General features: G+C 41.0%; 1 protein-coding gene across 1 annotated transcript in view; it reads left to right on the forward strand.

Moving 5' to 3' along the window:
- ME1 (malic enzyme 1, NADP(+)-dependent, cytosolic) overlaps nt 1-16,467 on the forward strand; it is a 145,521-nt gene extending 129,054 nt beyond the window's left edge. Inside the window, exons 9-13 of the mRNA XM_009333117.1 lie at nt 402-507; nt 3,635-3,777; nt 6,370-6,543; nt 13,815-13,913; nt 16,107-16,467. Coding sequence (XP_009331392.1) covers nt 402-507; nt 3,635-3,777; nt 6,370-6,543; nt 13,815-13,913; nt 16,107-16,265 — 681 coding nt within the window. The 3' untranslated portion in view covers nt 16,266-16,467. The remainder of the gene's footprint in view (nt 1-401; nt 508-3,634; nt 3,778-6,369; nt 6,544-13,814; nt 13,914-16,106) is intronic.
- The last annotated feature ends 2,028 nt before the right edge of the window (nt 16,468-18,495 follow it).

The following is an 18,495-nucleotide window of genomic DNA, read 5'->3' on the forward strand; positions in this document are numbered from 1 at the left end:
CTGTATGCTATATAAATATATTTAATCTTTATCATTAGTAACTTCAAGCATTTGACCAAATGTTAACAGGTAAAACAGCTTTAAGAATGCTTCAAAGAAGAAATTAATGATGCTTTCATATAATTGTTAATACAGTGGTGTTCTACAGCTGTTATGAATTTAAACTAAAAATATTGAATTTAATTACCTACTGCTTAGAGAAATAGATTAGTTCTAAATTGTCCTAAGTGTGTTAGCTGTACACAGTGTAACTTTGTCTAGTATGGTATTTGGTGATAGACACAAATGTAGAAATGAAAATAGGACATGTTAAACCAGATACTTTGTAAACTGATTATCCCAGGATATTAGGTTCCATTAAACTTATAATAAATGTCTTTTTCATTTTTTTCCTTACTCAGGGGCGTGCCTCATTAACATCTGAGAAACAACGTTTTGCCCATGAACATGGTGAGATGAAAAATCTAGAAGATATTGTTAAAGATATAAAACCATCTGTGCTAATAGGTAATTTCTTTTACTTTAAAGCAATGACCTTATTCTTCGTTGGAAAAAAATGGGGATGTGGCTTTGTCTGAAGACAAGATCACGTTCCCCTGAACAGAGTTTACCTTTGTGTGTTTTTAGAAAACACTAGGTGCATAATGGACTCTATTAAGCAACTGAACAAATAGTAACTATCCAAGCATGTAACGCTGCTTTCACTCCAAGCCATCCATTTTACAGGGGGAATAATCCGAGTTGGTTTAAACATCTGATAGAGGACCTTATCACCTTCCTAAATTACTTCTGATTTAATGTGGATGGTGTATTATAAATAACCTCAAACTTAGACTGAGGAAACTGAGCTAAGCAAAAAAGCTAAAGCTGTGCAAATGTGAGCATGCTGCAGCTGAATCTTCTTTTCCCTCATATTTAGGTCCTTAGCCACCAGTACTTTGTGCAGACCAAAACACAGATTTTACAAAGACCTTTTCTTTTATAAAAGCTGCAGGATTTGGGATCTCAGTGAAGGATTGCTCAGCTCTCTGCAGTTTGGTTATTGTATTTCAGTGACAGTTTCAGGAATGAACTGCAAGTACTCTTAAGTCATTTTTTTAATATGTAAGACCTGAAAATTCATCTGTCTGGCTAGTAAAATCATTCATCAGATGCCGGAAAATCTGAAATGCCACAGTGAAAATTATCCTACATTTTAAGAGCTACCTTTTCGACTATGCCTAGACCACATGGTTCTTGTTCAGTAAAATCTGCTTTTGACAACGATCATGAATGAGGTAAATAAAGCTTATCTTTTTCTATGCTCCATAAAGATATCACTGCAAGACAGAGACCAAGTAGTCTAGGGAATTTATTTGGAATATAAGGCTGAAAAAGCTAGTGGAACAGAAGAATAGATTGAATGATCTGTGATATTTATCTAGATAAAGGTGTGTGGATGCTTAGGGAAAGTTTGCTGTCATGAAATATGTATGTTTACTGTGTGTCATTTTTATATATAAATCTATGTGGCGCTTTCCCTCAAGGTCACTTTCTCCTATCCATACTGCATAATGAAGGCTTTTCCAACAGAAACAGCAATGAAAATTAATATTGGTTTTTTTTCGGTTTGGAGGACTAGTAATTCAGTATCTTCCCCTGGGCAGCTGGAGTCATGGGGAAATATGTTGATACTCCTTCTCCCAGTGTTTTACTCCACTCTGTCTCAGTGAATCCTCATATACATTTCATCACCTGTGGTGGCTCAAGGAAAAGCCTTAGTTTAGCTTGATCAAATATAAGAAATTGTAATTTTAAAACGAAAACCAAAAAATAAATAGTCAGTGAGATTGCTCAGAGCATTGTGTTTTAACTTTCTATCTGAAGATAGTTGTCATTCTTACTATTGGCTGTCCAGAAGCAGTTTTAGAAGACGTTAAACATTTGGCAACTGCAGACAAGCAGAAACTAAGGTGTATAACAGGCTCTTATACAAGTGGGTCAAAATCATGACTGCCCTAAACTGTTCATCAGACATACAGTGGCCCAGCTGGTCTAGCAGAGCTTCTGCATCTAAGCATCCTTCTCCATTCATAGAAGCTGAAGTACAGAGAGCTCAGATTTGCAAAAAATAGTAGTATGTGACAGAAATGTTTGAGCAAGAGACGTTTAAACTTTGAGAGAAGTCACCGATTTGCATCAATTGAGGAGTTGCCTCTTTTGTTACCAAGGTATCAGAATAAAGGAGATTTGGCCAGACGCAAAACCAAATGGGTCTTAGACATTATTTGGCCCACATTAAGCACCTAAACAGCACCTAAAGAGCCTGTAGTAGGGTGCTTGGGCTTTCAGTAGACCTTGTGGGAAAGCTCAATTTAAAACAATTCAGGGAATTTCAGTGTGGCACCCACCTCTCCCTATTGAGGGCATAGGCTGTGCTTGAAGATGTCTCTGTAAGATGATACCATGCTTCATGTAGAAGCAGTCAGAAAATACTCTGAGACACCTTTAAGAAATGCTAGTCCTGGAGTGTGTATGACCTTCTAGCCAGCTCTGCGAGGTGAGGACCTCTTTCACCTCCCTCCAAGTACCTTGTGCTCTCCTTGGGCAGACACCAAGCTGTCCTTTTAGAGTGGGCAATGTTGGGATGCTCATTTGTGCACGAGCGATGAGGGGTTAGAGTACTGACCCAAGAGACACCCTCTCCTGGCCCGGGTTTGAATCCATTCCTACTCCCCCAAGAGAGGGAACAACAGCTTTTTTCCTGCTGTTGAAACTAGGACGCTGTGTGGAAAGCAGAGGAGGGAGCCAGGCGCTGGGGGCTCCGAGGAAGAAGGAGGCTACCTTCTCTACAAGCCAAGTGATAGGGCCCTCCCTGGACATAAAGATCTTTATAAACTATATAAAGGACCCTTTATAAAGTTATATAAACTCCAAGGTCTGTTTATCTGTTTTTCACTGAAGGCATAGAGAGCAAGGACCTGATCCTTGGATTCCCAACTCTTGTAGGTTAGGCAGAAATACAGGTGTATTCACACCTCAAAAATATCACACACATCCCTTTTTGGTTGTGAGTACAGTATGGAGAATAGAAAAGCATCTCTGGTGGGATGGAAGGGGATGTATTCAAAAAAATTGTTGCTGTCAGGGAAGCCTTAGACTCAAAATTGGGATTATTCATCAGCTGGGGCTGGAGGTGTCAGAATGATCAGCTGTAGAAGGCAGAGACTTTACTCGTCATGTCAGAAAAAATTGAAATCTGACACACTGGATTTGGGAGAAACTACCCAGTCTGTTGCATAAGACTTTAGGAGACAGAGTTTTACCTTTCTACTCCTTGCTGGACTTACCTGCAGGTTAGGCGATACATTTCTATTTTATATAATGGGCTTGAGAAAAGTGAAGTGAGAAATTCACCAAACTGTACAGGGGTGAATAGGTTCTGCCTTATGTTAGGGATGATACTGAAGTTTCACTGTTGCAAAGTCTTTTATACAAAACTTTATTTCAACCACGTTAGGAAAAAGGTTGAACTCCATTTTAAAGAGGGAGGTATGCAGTAAAAGGAGCTCTGCTCTTTTAAAAGTGACATGCATGTCTTACCTTGAACAGATTGCATTTGTCTGCTTGTTACGTGTGTGTTTTTCTTCTTTAGGAGTTGCTGCAATTGGTGGTGCTTTTACTAAACAAATTCTTCAGGATATGGCTGCTTTAAACAAACGTCCTATTATTTTTGCTCTCAGCAATCCTACCAGCAAAGCAGAATGCACTGCTGAGCAGTGCTACAAATATACAGAGGTAACCAAAGATTAACATCTCTCCAGTATACGTAGTGAAAAGTAAATCTGAAACCAAATTTAAAATGGGAGGAAGACAGAGGGTGGAGTAGCAAGTACTAATCATGTCTCTGTGTGTAGGTAAAATGAGTTAAGTAACAGGTTTTTCAGATTTTATCAAGACAATTTCGCTGAAGTCAATACATGCTTGCACTCTCATAAAAACATTTAATAGCATTTACTGGTGTCAGGCAAGACTCAAAGTCTTTATTATAAGCAAAGCATCAGTAACTGTCAATCATTAAAGCCTTATGCCTATTTTTGAACTGTACCACTTTGTGTAATATATACACACAGTGGCATGCTTTTCATTTGAGATTTTACAAATACTCTTTAGGGTAAGGAAATACTTCAATACAGGAAATAGAATCTTTAAAATAATTCTTCATTAAGAACTGGGGTAATTGACTCCTTTTACAAAGATTTCTATTATGGAAACATAGGTGAAAATTAAGAGAACTGTGCTTGCTCATTTATTATCGTATTATAGAAGTGCTAATAAACACGTTATCCTGTAATTCAGTCTAGAATTTGAAATGTATGAGTATGAGTACTTGACTGTATGTGTTTCATAGTGGATTGTGTTTGGATTTCTTGTCAAATACAGGGCAATTTGAATGACAGTTTCACAGTGTTTAAAAGACAAATTTAGCATGCCCGTTCCCCACTGCACAGTACACAATTACAGCGCAGTGCAAGAGCCAGGGAAGCGGCCTACATGAAGGGTCGGTTATAGTGGGTAATGACATCTGGTAGGCAGAGCAAAAGACGCACCGAAGTATTTGATCTGTCACCAAAACGTATAATAAGCCGGCCATGATAATACTGCATGACACCAAACCAAACAGAATATTCTTCTGAAGAGCTGAATAGCGACAGTGGCATATTTTAAAACGCACATTTCCAGTTCTCTAAAATAGGCATAGACATTTCTGATACAAAGCGCCTCTGAAGCATTTAACAGTGACATTTATCACTTCAGCAGTGCTAGCGTAAATAAAGGCTGGCTTTTCTTCCCCACCTAAATTTACTGCGTAAATTTGAGGGTGCTCCCTCCCCAGCAAGGCAAGAGCCAGGGGCCTTTGGGCTGTGGACGTAGAGCCTGTGCAACGTCACTTCCCTCATTAGTCCCAAACGGCATTGCCTGCTGTAGAAATTACTTCTCTCTCCCTGTGTATCAGGAATGATCTGGGGAGAGCCTGGATAGTAGCGCTGCAGGTGAGTCACCTCTGAGGTGCCTCTTCTGCCACCCTTGAACGGCACTCGATGGTGCCGGCATCTGCTCCCATCGGGGTGTTCCTCATCCCAGGGGAACAGTGAGACTCCATCAGACTTGCAGCTCCCTTACAGCCCACCTCTTGGTACTCCAACGGTATCAGCTGTGAACATGCGTGCTACTGAATGACACCAAGCCTAATATTCCTCTTAGCTAATGTTAAGCCGTTAGCAACGTGAGCCCTGTCGCCACGTCTGGGCCACCCCACAGGCTTCTGTTCCTCCCCGCAGCTGCCTGATGTGTGCTGTGTGCCAGTGGGGTACGCCTGCGTTTGGGTCCTGGGAAGAGATTTAAGAGGTCCCATGTGAACTACAATACAAAATGAGTTAGAGCCAGTTCTCTTGTCCTCAGGATAAGTGATACGGCGTAACTTGTATCTGTATGGCTAAATTCTCCAAATCCCCAAAACAGGCTGGCTCTTCCATACTGCCTGCTGGGACCAGCCCGTGCATGGTGCCTGGGCCCTGGTGGCAACAGTGCTACTTAGCACTACCCAAAAATCTGTTGGGGAAACATCCTAGTGGTTTACCAGTATTGGATGATTACACGCCGGTGCCCGAGTTGGTGCCCTCACCCTGCTCAGTACATTACAATGAGGGGAGCCACAAGGTCCCAGAAGAGGAGGTCCCATCACCAACTTGTGCTATAGGTTGCACCGTGGGATGATGTTCCTGGGACAGAGCTTGCCTCTCTGTCATTCTGTTGAGCTGCAGAGCGGGTGCAGGGGCCTGAAGAGGGGAGATTGGGAGGAACAGGGAGCTCTGCCTCTCCTCACAGCTCCTCAGAAACTGCCACATCCAGAAGTGCAACATTTAGTGGCCTTAGTGTCATTTTTGTGGATGATCTGCTGTTGGGAAAAAAATCCAGCAGCATCACCCGTTATTACCATGACAGTATTGTCCACTTTGAGTTTTACAGCTCCAGGTGTATACCTTCTTCCCATGTACCCTTCTTCTGGCATGGACGCACAAAGTGAATAATGAGTGCTGCCTTTCACTTTCTCCTCCTCTGAATTGTGCTGATAGCTCTTACCTCAACAAGGCAGCTGTTACTCTCTGACAGCAGATAGTCACAGAGAATTGCCAGTGACCTCTAGGATCAGCATCCTGATGCTCCTGAGACATACTCAGTTAAGTAGCTCTAACACTCTCTCAGAAGAGATATTAAATAGATGTAACCCAGCTTCCACAGTGGTAGATATTTAAAGGGATGTGTGAAATACTTCAACAGCATCCTCACAACTAACGTGCTTTCTTTGGCTTTCTTGTTACAATTTAGGGACGTGGCATTTTTGCCAGTGGAAGCCCTTTTGATCCTGTCACTCTTCCAAGCGGACAAACTCTCTATCCTGGACAGGGTAACAATTCTTATGTGTTCCCAGGAGTTGCCCTTGGCGTTATTTCATGTGGACTGAAACATATTGGCGAGGACGTGTTCCTCACAACTGCTGAGGTATTGTATTAAAAATTATTTAAATTCCTTAATTTAGTAACTTGGTAATAATGAACAATTAATCAGAAATAGTTAAACGTTATCTTTTAAATTGGGAAAACAGTGCTTTCTGTGTAAGGTCTTTATTTGCAAGGTACGTTGGTTTTTTATAAATTCTATTTGAACAAGTTGTTTTTAAAAAGTTAAATACTTGGTCCAAAGGTCATCTGACATAAACTTCACCTTCTGTTGGCAAGGAAAAAAGAGAAAGACTTCAGCACTGTATTATCACAGGTGAATGCACATATGTACAGTTTGCATACATGTGCACATAGGTTTGATTTTAGATTGAAAGGAACTGTATTTTGATGTTGGTAGCTTTGGGGTGATTTTTGTGGGTGTTTTGCTTACAAAAATTATTTCAATTTTTTTAGCTTTTTAGCTTTTTGCTATTTTTGGGTAGAGCTGTTGGCATCATTTTTTGTGGACCTCCCTTGTCAACAGCTGGTGAAAGTGCTCCATTGCCTTGTGGTTCCTTGCACCACAGTTTGACACAATTGCTGCGTTATTCTTCCCATTTTCTTTCTTATCGTTTTCTGTATTGATTCTTTTCTTTCTTCAGGCAGTTTTTTAATGATCTTTGTTCTGACGTTATCCAACATGTGATCTCTCCTCCTTTATCTCCACTCAGTAGGCAAGACATGAACAGAGAGCAAACACTTTTGGTTCTAGGAGTCATTCACCACCTACTTCCAGTGATTGTTCAAAATCTGACATCCACTGTCTTACAGTAGGACATCATAAATGCACAGGATTATATCTTCAACACATACGGGAGAAGAATCTGGCCTTTATTATTTTAGAGTCCCTTATTCAAACAAAATAAATTACCAGCAGTTGTTGAAATCAAATACTTAACATAATTTTTTAATATTTTTTTCTTTACAAAACAATAAGTCAATCTTTCTGTAGCTGTTTCTCACTTAAGAAAATTGAAACTTTCTGTGCTTTTCTGGGTCCAGCATCTTTGCTCCTCATCCACTATAGCATCATAGCACCCTTACCACTCCTTCCTCTGACCCTTTCCATCTCACCCCCTTCCCGTCCTGTCCTGGAGTTCCCGTCTCCTCCATTGCCTCTGTTGGTTCTGCTCTTGGCTGGCACCAAGGGCAACGTAATGAGCCTCACAGGACTCAGCTTCCTTCTGTTGAGTGATGTGATATCCAGTGATGCTCAAGCTCCTGGCTACTCTGCTCCCAGGAATGTGCGTCCAAGCTCATCCTGCTCAGGGAGAGCCCAGGCTCGGTACAGACAGTGATGAGAGAGCCCTGAGCAGTGCATGATGGTCTGACCATGTCCATGCAAAGTCATTAAAAGCCTGATGCTTTTGGTTCTTTTTTAAAGGGTATGGAAATAAGGAAGAAGGCTAGCCTCAGTTTACCAAGTTAACTCTAATTAACCTAGATGCACTTCAGTGGTAATTTCTACCCAGTCCAGTTCATATAAATTACAATCCACAGGACTTCATGAAAGTGCAGCATCCTAATCTTCAAAGAAGCTGTGTAAGCATGCTTGGAAATACATGGGTAGTGTAGGTAGCACACAGAGGAAGCCTCAAAGCAATGCAATTAGCAACTGTTATGGAACAATAAAAAAAAAGTAAGAGAAGAAAAAAAAGTTGCCCCAATTAGCAGAAGTGAGAATGCCTTGACTCAACTCTTGCAGCTGCTCTAAGCAACACTGCATTCCAGAATTCTTTCTCCTTGTGTCCTCTTCATGGATTAAAGGGAAGAAAATGGCTCTTTACTACCACTCGGAGGCAACTGATAGGCAACGTGATCCTACGACAGGCAGTATGTGATACGAAGCTTTCTTAAAGGGTGAGCGCTTGCACGCTGCCCTTGCTGGATTTCTGAAGGTTTTTTTTTAAGGTGCGTACTATGGCATCTTTAAAAAAGTTTGCCAGCAGCGTGCCCTGTATAAGAAAGATATTCACAATTTCCAATTTAAAATTAGTAAAAAGCCCAGACTGTCTCCACTGGCTTTAACCATCTTAGGAGGGCAATGATCCATCTCGTAAGTCTTTGGATAATTATATCCTCCCTTTAAATCCTTCCCTGTAATTTCAGTTGGATACGGTGATCCTCGCTTGCTGGTCTAAACTGCTGTGTTAAACAGTTGTCTTACTTCATTCTGGACGTTGCTTCATTTTGGTTTGGGTGAAACGGTTCCTATATATAGAGTGCCGATGGATGAAAGGTGACACGTATGTGGATTGAACGATGTTTCAGTGGCAGTCTACTAAGTCAGAAAAAAGCCTGTTCTGAACAAAGAAACGTAACCGAACAAAGAAATGCAACAGTCAGAGAAGTTAAATGGTATCAGAAATTGCGAGGAAGCTTTTAAACTCTCTCTTGAGGGAGAGGTTCTCTCCTGACTCTTCTTTTTTGGTAAAGGTTTTGCTACATAATTGCCATCCTCTACTAAAACCCCTAGAAAAGTTTGACATGTAAATATGTATTTTTTTTCTTGCATAGAAGGTCTCTGTTGGCGGCAAGATCAATGGATAGCTACTCGCCGCACGGCTGGAGCTAAGAGCAGTCAGACCTGGTCTCCCTACTTGTGTGAGAGGCAGCGTGTGACTGGGGCTTGGGTGAGCTACAGCCGGTTACTGAGCAAGGCGACAACTGATGGATTTCAGAGGAGCCTCTGCCAGAAGAGGTGTCAGGGCTGTGAAGGCCAGGAGGGCTGTGAACGCCCTTAGCTGAAATTACAGTACAAAGCAAAGGCGACAGTGCTTTTGTTTTGTTTCCCTGGCTTTTTTAATGGAAGGATAAAATCAAAATAGTTTCGTGTGGGTTTTAGAATAGTGGTTAGTATTCTCCATTTGAAATGGAAGCACCCAAGATGCCACAAAATTTAAAGCACCAAACCCGTGCATTTTAGACAGAGGGACCTTCTCAGATTGTAGTGGTAGCTTACCTGAAGAAAGAAAGTATAAAAAATAAGCAGCCCAGGCTACATGCCTGCACCTCCTGTCTTCTTGCTTTGCCACCCCTCCAATTAAATCTGATAAAAGTCACAAATAGCTTATTGTAACTACAAAAAATTCTACTTTCAGCCTTCTTTTCTTCCTGGCAAGTAAAATAGCATGTAACTTTGATTTTGGACGATAAATCTAAGGTACTGTAGGCTGTAATACCTCTTAATTGCAGGCAATTGCTCTGTGATGACAAGGGACATTACCTATTCTTCTAAGTCCTACAACAAAAGGGGCAGAGAATTATGAACTAATGAAATATTCTTGGCATGTGTGACCTACAGTTAAGTTACTCCAGAAATAATCCTGTTAAATTCTTTCCTTACAGAGAATACGTCCTCCAAAAGCCAAGATGCCCCCACTTGCTTTATGCCATTTGTCCTGTCTTGGCTGCCTTTCATCTAGGTTCTGCAATAAGGCTGAGATAATTTCTCTATTAAAAACTTGAATTAATTAAAATTTAAACCATGAAAATAGCCATACTGGGTTGGACCTAAGATCCAAACAGCTCAGTGTCTTCCTGTGAAAGTAATCAGTAGCAGAAGCTAAGGAAAAGAGGATAAATAAGGGGAAAAGACGGAGTGATCCTTCTGCTGAAATGGCTTCTCAGCTTCTGGCAGCCTGTACTATATGGCCCTCCTGCACGGGCAGTTTTGTCCCTGTATGGATTTCTCTTTCATAAATGAGCCTAGTGGCTTTTTAAACATGTTTGTACATTTGAACATCTTTTGGCAATTAGCGTCACAATTTAATTGAGAGTTCTGTGGAAAAAGAAACTCTCCTCTTATGACTTCCTGCTGTCTGATGATTTGGGTTCCCTATAGTGCCATGAGAAATGTTCGCTTTCGGTTGTCTTTTGTATTTTGGACGGGGCTCTGAGCAACCTGATCCAGTTGAAGATGTCCCTGCCCACGGCAGGGGGGTTGGACTAGATGACCTTCAGAGGTCCCTTCCAACCCAAACTATGCTATGATTCTCTGATTTCCTTTCAGTCTTCTCTTCTTTTTTCTTCCAAGTCTGTTTTATTATTTTTTATCTCCTTGTACAAAAAATAACCTTTTGATCATCCTTGTTATTCTTTATACCCCTCATGATTCTATGCCATTCTTGTTTGAAGTAGGTGGAGCAAAAATGCACCCTGTTGAAAGCGGTGTTACATTGTGGATTTATTACATTTTCTGTGTCGCCTCTTATTTTCTTAATAATTCCAGATGTTGATTCATCATTTTTTCCCCTGCCACTGAGCGGATGTTTTCGCGGAGCGTTTTTCAGAGACCACGTGAAGAAGGTGTCATTCTCTTTGAAAATGCTTGTTTCTGTGTTTCTGTAGTTTTTAATGCTGTTACAGGAGTATGTCAGAAGGAATAGCATGGCATCTATATAGTTAAGCTTGCTACCTCTCCCATTTGAGCACTGCCCAAATGTTTTGTGGCTTGCCTTCTATCAACCCCATCACAAAACACAAGTACTCTACTCCTGAATCTTTTTTTTTCGGTGATGCATTACACTAACAGCAACTTGCTGTTGATTTCTTCAGATTTCATCTTTCCTGCAGAGCCCCAGTAAACTGTTAACAGCAGAAATCCCATGTTGTAAGCTCCTCTTTACACATTCAGACGCACATCTTGTTTTATCAAAAGGGCCGCGTATCATTTTTAAATAACCTAGCTGCTATTATGGAAAGCAAAAACTAGATTTTACGTTGTCTTAGCTCCCCCTAGTGGGTTTTCCTCTCTGCTGTATTTCTCAATATTAGATTAAAATATAAACAAATAATTTTCCTTTACTCGTTATACTCAACAAGGGTATAATCTGTTGTTGCTCTTGTTAGCATTTCCACTCCGAATGGAAAAACTTACTACGCCTACCAGCATGCCGGGTAGATTGCAGAAGAGAACATTGTTTCTCTTTGAACCTGGAGTTACGATAGTGTTTGCTCTTTAATGCAAACTATTTACCTACTTCTGTCAGAAGAGATGAATTGATGATAGCCGGGCATCTCTTCTGACGCAGTCCTAGTTGTTAGCAAGCAACGTACACAAGGTCCTATTTCCCACATGCAGGAGGAACTGTAGGAAGCAGTTTGTGCTCTGTTTCAAGTATCTTCCCAGTACGTTCCCTCAAAAGTGCACTCCTTGCTTTCTCTTTGGGCCATGTTATCAGTTTCGTTTCACAGTGTTTCCTGGACTTTCCTGGTGTTTTCAGAACCTCATGATGGGTCACACATGGCTGCAGCAGACGCTATCCAGACCAGAGTTTTCCTTCCAACCACAGAGTACCCCTACAGGTCACATCACGCAGCAGTATCCCCGCACTCCTGGATCAGCCAGTGATTTGGTTCTAACCTTTTGTTATCTAAGCTGTAATTGCACAAAAATGTGTCATTTCTCCTGATGGGAACACTAAGGGTGCCTTCTATTTTGCATCAGAATGGTCTTCTGGAGCACATCTCCCTGGTGTCCCTACATACTCCACCTTGGTCCACAGTGGGGCATGGTCTTGAGAGGAGAGGGGGACTGGTTTCCTTTTGGATGAAACTAAATGGAAGGATACACTCCAGGAGCAAGCCTAATGTACTAAATATCAATGGGAACTGCTTATAAACTGTAACAGATTTAAGAAGTATAAGCTCGCACTGTACAAAGAACCTCCTTTCCTTGTGACTGTTACGTGTTCCCAGCTGTTCAAAGGGCAAGTGACATTCCCTCCCTAGAGTAATTTCCTTTCTGTCCCAAAGCACGATAGAGAAATTTGAAATTTGTACTCTGGTCACGCAAATCTCTTCTTAATGCTTTTTAATAATTTGTTTTGAGAATTGTAGTAGCGAATGTTAGTGAAGGTAGCTATTAAAAACTGCATAAAGTCAGGCCATTTTTAATATATGAATTTTGTGCTTAGTTTGCTTAGAAGATGTTTAGGTTTGGTTCTAACTAGCAGCTCCCTAGAAGGTACAAAGGTGAGCAGTTAAAGAAATGAAACCTTCAAGTCCACCAAAGAGATTACAAAGTAGAAGACAGGTTAGCGAACTGGCATCAGCTGATCCTCGGGCTCAGCAAAACCCAATCTGGATCACCCTGAAAGGCTATTTTCTATTTCAGATCCCCAAATGACAAACAAACTTTAGCTAATGACAGCAGAAATATCATTAGACCCAAAGGCAGCCCCAGGACCCTTTGCTTCTTAAAAGGTACCTGTTGCAGGAATAGAGGAGGTTCATGACGTAAGCCCATAAGCAGACAGTGCAAGCAGCGTCTCTCCTCACTCTGGGGAGAATGTCCTCACACCTCATGGTAATGGAAGGTTTTTCATATGGCCAATGAGTAAACAGTAAAAAACGGCTTCTCCAGCTTGCTATGCTTTCCTGATCTGTTCATTGCTGGGGATGACGACAAAACATTTCCAGTCTTGCTAGGAAGACCAGGCAAGAATATTCAGGCCATAGAGGAGACGCTCCTCTCAGACGTGCATCACAACTTCTGTTATCGTTCCTTGCTTCCCCTGGTCAGCCTGGTGAAAAATCAAGTGAAGAGCAAAAAAAAGTCTTTGGTTACTTGGTATGGTTGAGATGACAGGCCCACTGCAGCCTTCAAGTGGAGTGGCCAGACTTTTTCTAGCAGCACTGTTTTTTCTGTCCCAGCAAGCCAGAATTTAGCATTAGACCTTCTGTTTCTAAATCTGACTGCAGTGACCAGCAGGGCTCTAGAAGACCCTGGATAGTCTTACCTTTATTTTACTTTGTTCTGTGGTTGACCATACTTACTTCTATGACCTCACACAGGCTAGATGTGTGAGCTGGACACACAACAAACCTGCTCAGCCACCTGTAATTTTATTCAAAGCATTTTACGCTTACGGGTTTCAGCTCTGTTCTCTGCACAGGATGACTTCACAACTGTCAGAAAAACAGGTGGTGCTTTAATTTTAGAAGTCTTTGACCCAACTACAATTGATGGCTGGAATTTATATCTCACAGTGAACTATTTGCTAGTTTATGTGTGTCATGGACTTATTCAAGACTTGGATAAGTCTTATTGTCTGAGTGAGAAAAGGGCGTAACTCCCTACATTTCTAGCTCTTGTGTAGCTACTCCCAATGTTACGGCCCGTTGTAAAAAACACTGCCTAGGTGGATTAAGCAGGATCTGCGTGATTTGCCAGAGCGAAACCATTTCTTTGCTTAAGACTAGATCGCTGTCTAACAAAGCTACAGCTGCATCTGCATTCCAAGTTAAACATGTCTGCTTTATTTCCAGGTAATAGCTCAGCAAGTTTCAGAGGAGAATTTACAGGAAGGTCGTCTGTACCCTCCGTTAGTCACCATTCAGCACGTGTCGCTGAAAATTGCTGTGAGGGTAAGTCATTTCAGTCTTTTGTGGCTTCTTTTCTTCCCACGCTCTCTACATGATTGAGCATTTGATTTGATCAACTCACACACCTTCACGCAAGTTGAAGTTGGTTTACGTCAATCAATCGTGGACAAGTAGCAGTTTCAAAATTAAATTTAAATTCATAAATGTAAATTTAATCCAAATACAGGAAGGAAGGATATGGAACTATAGCAAGGGTTTATGCCTGTAGAGCCCGAACTGTACTGTCCGCCGGTTAGGAGCAGGTCCCCAGGCTTACAGTCATGCGAGCTGCACAGCTGAAGGCTTGTGGCCCTTCATCATTATCCGTAAATGTCACCCTGCGTCCGGGCACTGTTCCCGATTGTTCCCATCCTTGCTCTGGCCTATCAAAAGGACTAACTGCAGGGGCTGCTTTTTGTTTATGGCTCGGGTTTAGGCTGGAGGTTGTTCGGTTGTTGATTTTTACTGGCAAATACAGAGTTGATGCAGATAGATTTTTAGTAATTGACCTAAACCCGCAGTTTCCCAAGAAATTTGGCTGCCCTGGAGAGAAGAGGAGGAAGCTTTCAAATAATGTATTTATCCCGGTTCCTCCGTTGTTCTGTTTTTTAGGGTTTTTTCCCCATCATTTTAGGAGGTTATTTTGCTGGTCTTCTGTGACCTTTTTTGCTCCAATTATTGTTTTCTCTCTTGGTCACCTTACTGTGAATAATTCCACTTACCGCATATTCTTTTGAAAGAACAACAAGGAGCCCTCGTGCATGAAACATCATTCTGTATATTTAAAAAAAAAAAAAGTCCTCCTCACAGTTCATGTCTTCTTAGGCAAGTAATATCTCTGTTCTGTAGATGTCAAAATGTTACCTAGATTCCTCAGGCAAAATCAAACTGCCTTTGCGTTTGGCAGAAATACAGTGACAGAAATTCCTCCTCTACTTGTGCGTGTGATATAAAATACAAAAAAGGAAAATGTTACCAAACGATTCTTTCTGCCTGATCTCTGTTGAAACTTTATTCCTGCAAATACCTGTTCTGGCTCATACAGCCCAAGAGGTTTAGCGATGGCGTCTGCCTTTTCCAGGGGAGGAATACTCTCAGAATTTTTTGGAATACCAAACGTGGGGTATAAATTCAGACCTTATTCAACCGTGATAATTATGCGCACAGACCTGAAGGTGAACACTTACATAAACACCCGAAGTGCTTCTCAGTCAAATCAGGTTGGGCTTCAGATTAATCCTAGAAAGGAAGTCTAAATACGGTAACTTGGGGTCTCAGCTTCCCACCAACATTTATGTTTTAAAGAGAGAGCTAAGGAGAGCAGGAAGGAGACCGTCTTCCTTTCAGTCAAAGTAGGAGCGTTTCTCTGTTTGCCAAATAATAGTTTGAAGCAGATCTTTCCGAAGAGTGCTGCTGCATAAAACCAGTCTGTCAAACTTCTTTTGTTTCACAGATGAATGTCCAGTCTAAAGATAGACATTTCTCGAGTCGGTGTTCTTCAGACGTGAGAGGCTCGTTTGATGTGTTGAGGGGGCACCAACCCCTTCTAAACTTCAGTTTTGTTGCAGCTATACTTGTGATGCGTAATTGGTTCACTTAGGTATGGTCTGGGTGAGGAAAAAGCAAGCATATATTCGTATTGCCCCCAACCATCTCTAGCACTAAACCTGTGCGCTGTGTAGGACTAATTTTTTCTCGTGAGTTTACCTTTAAGAAATACATTATCAAACTATGGCAAATAATAAACTTCCCTAATATGCAGGGAGCACGGAGGCTTTGAACAAATCACACTTTTCTTACGGTGCTTTGGAGAAGATGGTAAACCAGGGTAACCTGATGATGGAAAAGCAGAAATTGTATCTCGGTGCTTGGGGTTTGTGGAATATTTTATCCACCACTGCACAATAAAAGCTAAGGTATTACCGGAGGAGGAGGAGCGCTGTATTTGTTCACAGCAAAGACACGTAATCCTGTTCAAAAGTAGCATGAGTCAGACTCACTTAAATGCAAACATCATCCTGTTCCCAGTCTTATTCGCCGTGCACCTGCCCCGATCCAGTGTGAATACAGGTGACTGTCAGCACCGGACAAGATGGGGTCTTACCTGGATTTTGAACTAATTCCTACTTTTAAATCCTGTTGAATGTACTCAAATAGTTTATCAGCACTAAACAGGATTTTAATGCGTCTTTCTAGATCGCAGAAGAAGCCTACAGGAATAACACTGCCTCCACCTATCCTCAGCCCAAGGACCTAGAAGCCTTCGTCCGCTCTCAGGTTTACAGTACCAACTACCACAGCTTTGTGGCTGACTCCTACACCTGGCCTGAAGAAGCCATGAAAGTGAAACTGTAAATATTTAATGAAGAATGAACAAACTAGCAGCAGTTGAAAAGCATTAAAACATTCACAACATTTCTGCCTAAGAAGCCTAGGAATAGCTAATTTTTTTAAGATGCAGAAAACTTTTTTTCTAAATTGTAATATGTGGTTAGAAACTCGGATCAAGAAATCATATTAATTATACATCAGAAAATAAAAGTTAGTCTGAGAAATATATTTGTATTGTTTGGTTATTTTGATTGTTATTTTAATTGAGATATCCTACACTACAGTTTTACGGATCTTTTTGTTATCGAAATAAGGGGTCGTACCTAGAGTTGAGAGTTCTGTCACGAATGTCAATGGTAACTTAAGCAGAGAAATGGTACCATGGAAAATTAAGAAATGCATACGACGGCTGTTTAATCCATTACAGGTCACGATGTAATTTGCATTAATTGTCACACTACTATTAAAAAAAAAAAGCTTTAAAGAACAGTAAGTTTAGAGTATTTTCCTCCGAAGAAAAGCCTGTGTGGAGTCATGAAAATTTTCTAATGAGAACTGAGCCCACAGAACCTTTTGTTCACACCTACTTAGAACACTTTACTGTTACTTAGCTAAGCTGAAGTCCTGTACGTGGTTAAAGATTTCATTCCCCCAGCAAGATGACTGCTGTTTTGATACGCCATAATTGTTTGGCCTAAAGTTCATGGAACTGCTTGGACTCCATCTTCTTGACAAAAAGGGAGTATCAAAGTGCTATAAATAGGCTTCTTTTTGACTAAGCATTTTCTTACAAACAGCAGTTATTGGCTAGTAGTAGGTTTTTTATGTATTAAACCTAATGAATTCCTGTAGCGTTTGAGGCCAATGTATTTTTCAACACACATCGTGTGTGATAAAGTGTTATTCTTTGTAACAAACTTCCAAATCACCCAGCTGAGGTCTCCTAGATGACTAATTATTATGGGGAAAAGAGTATATCATTATGGGGGGAGCAAACACGTTTTATTAATCCTGTGATATTTACTGAATATTCCTCTCGCTTGCTACTATTTGAATGATCTGGTTAGCTCAATTTCTTCAGTATGGTCTTTAAAATAGTTTTTACAACTTCACTGATAATTCAGCACGCTGAGTATGTTCATCTACACACTAATTTCAGCTCTAGAGATCTCACTTGTTTTTACCCTTTCTCACCTGTCAACCAGTTATCAAAAGTGATACCAGCCGGTGACCCTTATTCTTCTGCAAAAACAAGTGACGCCCTCTGCAAACCTCACCGGAAGCATCCGGGGACACTGCTCGTGACCTGCATTATTCTGGATTCATAATTAGCATTTCCAGAAATAAAAGTCTGTGGTTTTCCTTAGGAGGATACACGATTGGCTTGTACAATCAGCCGTTTCCTCCTTTAGAACAAATGAACAGATCTTGTGCTCAGAATAAAGCTTTAGACAGCTCTAACTCCGCGTTGTTTGACCATCCTCCTGCACAGACTTTCTGAGCTGCGCCAGCGTTGCCTTTCCCATTTCCTTCTGGCTGAAATCTCGTGGATAAGGCCTATTTCTAAACCGGTTTGTTTTGCTACTTTAAAGGAAAAAGTTTATCATTTGGCAACCTCCCAACTGGACTGAACGCAAATTGTTTTACTGTTTCTGAGTCATGACCATATGGAATCTACACTCATACATCAATGTTCTAAAAAAACCAAAAAAACCCAAAGAATTATTAGTTGTTACAGAATTACCACTCCAAGAAAAATGTAATATACTTTCTGGACAGTTCCAGAAGCAAAGTGTACTTGGAACACATTTTTTCTGGTATCACGCTATAGAGGTCTCTCTGCAAAACCAAAAATGTTTGTTTTTTGTCCAGCCCCTCGGCTCTGCCACAGCTGCAGACTGCAGGTCCTGAATTCACAAAGAGGAGAGGCACGGTCTCCCTCGTTGCATAATGGGAACCTGTAAACATTTTTTGCCTTACTGTGCTTTTGGCCAAAGTTACGACCGTACATTGATACTTACCAGAGTGCAGGAACGTACGTTAATCATCATTCTGAGCAACCAGAAATACTGCCATCCTCTGTATTTCAATACCTTACTATTATGAAAGAAGTGTTAAAACACTTCCTTGTGCTTTATTTGAAATAAAATAATATCCGTTATTTCTGTAGTCGTCAGCTGAGTGTACTGAAACAGTGTCTTTAAGTAGCTGCTGTCGAAACGGCCTGGTTTGTAGATTCGAACAGCCAAACCTC

The sequence above is a fragment of the Pygoscelis adeliae genome, unplaced genomic scaffold (assembly GCF_000699105.1).
Source record: "Pygoscelis adeliae isolate BGI_AS28 unplaced genomic scaffold, ASM69910v1 Scaffold57, whole genome shotgun sequence".
Taxonomy (NCBI): Eukaryota; Metazoa; Chordata; class Aves; order Sphenisciformes; family Spheniscidae; genus Pygoscelis; species Pygoscelis adeliae.